This window comes from Ochlerotatus camptorhynchus, unplaced genomic scaffold (genome assembly GCF_037179485.1).
Source record: "Ochlerotatus camptorhynchus isolate MF236.1 unplaced genomic scaffold, CSIRO-AGI_Acam_v1.1 ptg000323l, whole genome shotgun sequence".
Lineage (NCBI taxonomy): Eukaryota > Metazoa > Arthropoda > Insecta > Diptera > Culicidae > Ochlerotatus > Ochlerotatus camptorhynchus.
In genome coordinates this window covers 1103455-1109085 of record NW_027040811.1, presented here as the reverse complement: position 1 = coordinate 1109085, position 5631 = coordinate 1103455, and the positions used below count along the sequence as shown (strand labels likewise).

The 5631-nt window shown below is 44.8% G+C and overlaps 1 protein-coding gene across 2 annotated transcripts; it reads left to right on the top strand.

Moving 5' to 3' along the window:
* The first annotated feature begins 1860 nt into the window (after positions 1–1860).
* On the top strand, positions 1861–4540 carry Cortactin (cortactin). 2 transcript variants are annotated; one of them, XM_065229794.1, is made up of 7 exons: positions 1861–2078; positions 2159–2856; positions 2943–3053; positions 3215–3472; positions 3529–3663; positions 3779–4222; positions 4299–4540. In XM_065229794.1, the coding sequence occupies exons 2-7, from the start codon at positions 2173–2175 to the stop codon at positions 4374–4376; spliced, it is 1710 nt and encodes a 569-aa protein (XP_065085866.1). In that variant the 5' UTR covers positions 1861–2078; positions 2159–2172; the 3' UTR covers positions 4377–4540. The 2 variants fall into 2 exon arrangements, with proteins under 2 accessions (XP_065085866.1, XP_065085867.1); XM_065229795.1 differs by lacking the exon at positions 2943–3053.
* The last annotated feature ends 1091 nt before the right edge of the window (positions 4541–5631 follow it).

Below are 5631 nucleotides of genomic sequence, written 5' to 3'. Positions count from 1 at the left end.
AATCATATGTTTCTTGCTATCCCTCTTGATCCCTATATTCATCATTACAGGACGCGAGTTGCTGCACTCGGCGGATGGCATACCGATCATCAAGCACCAGGTGAAGGCTATGCTGCGGGACCTGGGATTGAGGTAACAGCGGTGGATCAAGATTCAGTAATTCATTAGCATTAATTATTGTTTAAAAATACTTTTTATAACTTTTATACGAAAGGAGAGGGAAGATATGAGATGGATAATAACTAGGTAGTGTGGAAGAAGAGTTGGTAAGGATGATAATGATTAAAACATATAAGTTGAGTCATGTAACGAAACGCTTAAATTGAGGAAAACCAATTTATCGTTCATGTGAACAAAATCTCACTATCGTTGCTTTGTGAGGAGAAACCAAAACAGCTAGCAGCGCTGTGTGAAAGACTAGGTAAAATATGGGATATTCCTTCGGTATAAATATGGGCTACCTAAGCTTGCAGAAGGCATTCTTGTGACGAACGTTGAAGGTGACGGACAAGCATCAGCAGCAGCAGAAGCAGCAGTAGCAGCAGCAGTAGTAGCAGCGGTAGCAGCGGTAGCAGCAGTGGAGGCGTAGCAACCGAGATTCGTGTAGCCGTGACCGAGGCTGGAAACCTCGGTCCGGTCACGACAGGTAGGTCATGACTTTTCTTACACATTTCCTGTCAGTTGGTGAAAGGTCAATTAGCTGCGCCGTGGCTGATTTGCCAATAGCTAATATCGGCGGATTTTCACACAGCTGAGCTGGGATCATCTCACAGGAAATTCTGTCTACAGTATTGTCAACAATCAATACGAAACTAATGATTTTAAATTGGCTCACCACTTTAGTAGCCTATTGGTCCCAAGCAAACGATTACCTTACACTATTCTAGTCGGTAGAGGTAACCCTAAGACCAGAAGGTCCCGAAGAAACGTGCTCAACTTTTTGGCTCAGCTCTGGTACCATAGAGGTAACTCTAAGACTAGAAAGTCCCGAAGTAACGTGTTCAACTTTTTGGCTCAGCTCTGGTACCATAGAGGTAACTCTAAGACCACTGGGTCCCGAAGAAAATCATTATTATTTTTGGCTCACTCAGTACCAGAACAACGGTCCCAAGCAGTCCCAAGCTATTTCACTCACCCCTGCATGTTCTGCATGAATCCACACACCCCTGATGTTATCTGTCAAACTTTCATAGCGAATCAAAACAAACATAGTGTAGTAATAGAATTTCAACTAGAATAGGGTACGTTAATCGTTTGCTTGGGACCAATAGGCTACTAAAGTGGTGAGCCAATTTAAAATCGTTAGTTTCGTATTGATTGTTGCTGGTACTCTCTTCGGTCCTAAGCTAATCGATTCACCCCTCAAAACATAGGAAAAACCAATAACCCCTCATTTTATCTGTCAAACTTTCATAGCGAATCAAAACAAACATACGTTAATCGTTTGCTTGGGACCAATAGGCTAGTCAAGTAGTGAGCTAATTTAAAATCGTTAGTTTCGTATTGATTGTTGCTGTTACTATCTTCGGTCCCAAGCTAATCGATTCACCCCTCGAAACATAGGAAAATCCACTAACCCCTCATTTTATCTGTTAAACTTTCATAACGAATCAAAACAAACATTGTGTAGTACTAGAATTTCGACTAGAATGGGGAACGTTAATCGATTTGCTTGGGACCAATAGTCGTTCATTTCCACCGGTTGCTGGCACTCAGTACAGCACGGTTCTCCTAATGCACCTAGCGGCACTGTTCACATCTTCATACAGCAAACTTCATATAAACCGGTCTAAAAATGAAGTTTTCGGTTCGCGTCTCTCTTCTGTTGTCCCACAAACGTCACTCCCTTAAACTGTTTTCCGCAGAGTGATCGAAAGCCGAATTTGTTTTTCTGCTCTGTCCATAGAAAAAAGACAGGATTTCATCCGATTTGGGAATGTTTTGACTAGAGGAATCCATTCCTAACGACAGGAAGATAAAGTGTAGAATATAGTGCATTTCAAAATTGTTTGTGTTTTAGCATTTCGTGAATCGAAAGTTTGTGTGTTTTGTCGTCTAACTGTTCCGTAAAAGATTTGGTGAGTCAGCAGCCGCACTGATAAGCGAGAGTTCCAACCACTCCCATTGCTGATAAAATATTATTTTTATTTCGCCGAAGATAACGGGCTAAGAATGTGGAAATCCACGGCAGGTCGTGATATCGATGTGAGTGTCGCCCCGGAAGCAGACGATGATTGGGAGACGGATCCGGACTTTTTGAACGATGTCACCGAGCAGGAGCAGCGATGGGGCTCAAAGACGGTCGAAGGATCGGGCCGGAGTGCCGCTGCAATTGATATGCAACAGCTGCGGGAGGAGACCGAGAGGGCGGACAAGGAGAAGAAACAGAAGGATGGTCCGAAGTCTTCCCATGGGTATGGCGGAAAGTTTGGCGTGGAGAAGGATCGAATGGACAAGTCGGCACTGGGTCATGACTACGTTGGTAAGGTGGAGAAGCATGCATCGCAGAAGGATTATTCGACCGGGTTCGGGGGTAAGTTTGGAGTGCAGTCCGATCGGGTGGATAAGTGTGCTGGTACGTGGGAACACAAGGAGAAGGTAGAAAAGCACAGCTCCCAGAAGGATTACGCCACAGGATTCGGGGGAAAGTTTGGTGTGCAAACGGATCGGGTGGACAAGTCGGCTGTCGGGTGGGATCACATGGAAAAGGTGGACAAGCACGAGTCGCAGAAGGATTACAGCAAAGGATTCGGCGGAAAGTTCGGGGTAGAAGCCGATCGGCAGGACAAGTCCGCCGTCGGTTGGGATCACATGGAAGCACCTCAGAAGCACGAGAGTCAGCTGGATCATAAAGTGGTAAGTTGCGTTTTTGGGGGGTTAGAACTGTGTTGGGGGGTTGTTTCCAGGATTGGAGATAAAATGGCATTCGAAATTGATTCAAGGGCTTTGGAGGCAAGTTCGGCGTTCAGACTGATCGGAAAGACAAGTCTGCTCTCGGCTGGGACCATATCGAGAAACCGGAGATGCACGAGAGCCAGGTCGATCACAAGATTGTGAGTAACTGGAAAAACTTATTGTTCAAGTTTGGGACTGGAGTTCGGTTTTTGGTATCATTTCGGTGCTTAGGGTGATGGTTTTCCAAGACTGCAATTTTTCTTCATGGAAATATTTTCGAGTGAGGTGAGATGGTGACAAATTTGTTTTCCATTTGCAGGGCTTCGGAGGCAAATTTGGAGTGCAAAGCGATCGGATGGACAAATCGGCGCTCGGATTCCAGGAGCAGGACAAGATTGGCACCAACTACACCAAAGTCAAGCCGGACATTGGCTCGGCGAAGCCGTCGAACATCCGGGCCAGGTTCGAGAATTTTGCCCTCGCAGCGGAGGAGGAAACCCGGAAGAAGGCCGAAGAGCAGAAGCGGTTGCGTCTGGAGAAGGACAAGAAGGACCGGGACGAGGCTTCTAAGCGAGTGGTAGGTTCTTCTTGGACAGGGTTGTTAACTTTTGAGATTTGAAATGTATTTTTTAGAACAACGCAACTGAATCTGTAGAGCCGAAGAAGCCCGAACGCAAGGGACCGATCAACACTGGTCGCGAGCAGGGTGTTGGAAGTGCTATAAGTAACTTTAACAAGCAACCTGATACGCCAACGGACACGACGAGGGTAAGGCTATCTCCCGGCTATCGCTATCGGCTATCCCTGCTTGATCATCAAAACTGCTTAGACTTAGACTGATCGAATCTAATTATTCTTTTGAAAACCATTTTCTATCCAATAGAAGGAACCCATTCTGCTGCCCAAAGTGGTATCTCGTCCTGTTGTTCAACCGGACGTCATCCCGACAAATGCTGTCCAACCCCAGCGAGTAGTGGAACAACTGCCACCATCACCATCACCGGCAGCAGTTGTGGAAGAGGAACCCACCCCAACCCACCTGCCGGTTGTCCGAAATCAACCAGTTCCGGTGGAACCAGTGGATCCGGAACCTGAACCACAACCGGAACCCGTCGTTGAACAACCGGTTCCGAAGGCTGCTGCTGTTGTATTCGAGCAGCCACAGTCGGAGTTGGTCACCGCTGCTGCCGAGCAGGAAGAACCGGAAGAGTTCATCCTGTCGGCGGACAATCCCGGCGTACAGGCCATTGCCCTGTACGATTATCAAGCCGCGGCCGACGATGAAATTTCCTTCGATCCGGACGATCGAATCACTCACATTGAAATGGTAAGTACTGACCGATTGCGCTTTTTCCTACAATAATTCCAAGTTGATCAATCGAACGCCCACTGTACTTTTCTAGATTGATGAGGGTTGGTGGAGAGGATTGTGCAACAATCAGTACGGGTTGTTCCCTGCCAATTACGTGCAACTGATTTAGTCGGAAGTGGCACGCCCCTGCGGACTAGGCAGATAAGCTCAAAGCATTCGGACGATTTTTGTTTTGTACTAGATTCTATTTTTGACCGCCCACCCCTCCCATCATTCATCAAATCAAAGATCGCATTTATCGACGATACGAGGACTAACATTCCTTCATGTTTAGTTTTTTTACATTCATACATGAAGTTTACGATTTTCAGAGTTGGTTGGGAATGCTATCTAACATGAAGCTTTAGTGCGATAATTTATTAGTTAGAGGATAGGTAGATAGTTCCGCTACAGTACGGCAATATGAACATTGAATAGAAGTTGAAAATGAGCGAAGGGCCAATAATTCGATGCACTAAAGCTTCATGTTAGATAGCATTTCCAACCAACGCTTTATTTTTTAGTTTGTCTACTGAAACTGCTCGATTTCTATATTTTATCCTACTGACGACGTTTCTCTTTGTCTTATTTCTTGCGAAACGCTTCCAATTCCGACGGTTCTAAATGCTAAGAAGACAGATAGATAAAATAATTGTTAGGATCCTCACGAATAAATCTTACTGGCATAGAGCGACGACTCCAAATAGTGCAATATTGAAGTCGTTTATCAGCAAATGGTTCTATTTAGAAACTAAACCCACGTGCAACAAGCGAATCGATCAAATGATGAGACATCAAGCTAATTGAAATATTTAGCAACAAACTAATTACTCAACTATAGTGTAATTTGTTCGATTTGATCTATAAACACTGTACTAATTAGATGAAAACATTACGACTGAAAGGTTGAACTGCTTTCTATGACTGAAACGTACCGAACAGCCCCCAGCCGGCATGTGAAGCGCTTGTTTTTAATGCCAGCCATCGTAGCACCCATGGTGGGTATATAGATGGTGATACAGCTTTGTCACTATATAGTGTTGGAGGCGAACCAGCCTAAGGCTGAAAGCCTCCTAAATAAAGCTAAATAATAATAATAATTGTCACTATATAGGCGAGGAGGTCGCGGGGGGGAAAAGTGCGGTTTTAGAGCAAATTGTAAACAAACTCGGTCGCTGTCCCATACAAAAATCCAACATGGCTGAATCATGAATTTGACACATTAGAACACCTATATATAGTCACCTTGGTAGCACCCTCTTGGCTTGTGATATTGGTAAACATTGACACACGTTCCCCATTATGATTCAAAGAGTTTCAATACCAAATATTTATTGAACGCATTAAAACCTAGATATAGCAAAAGCGTACTTTATACGAACGAT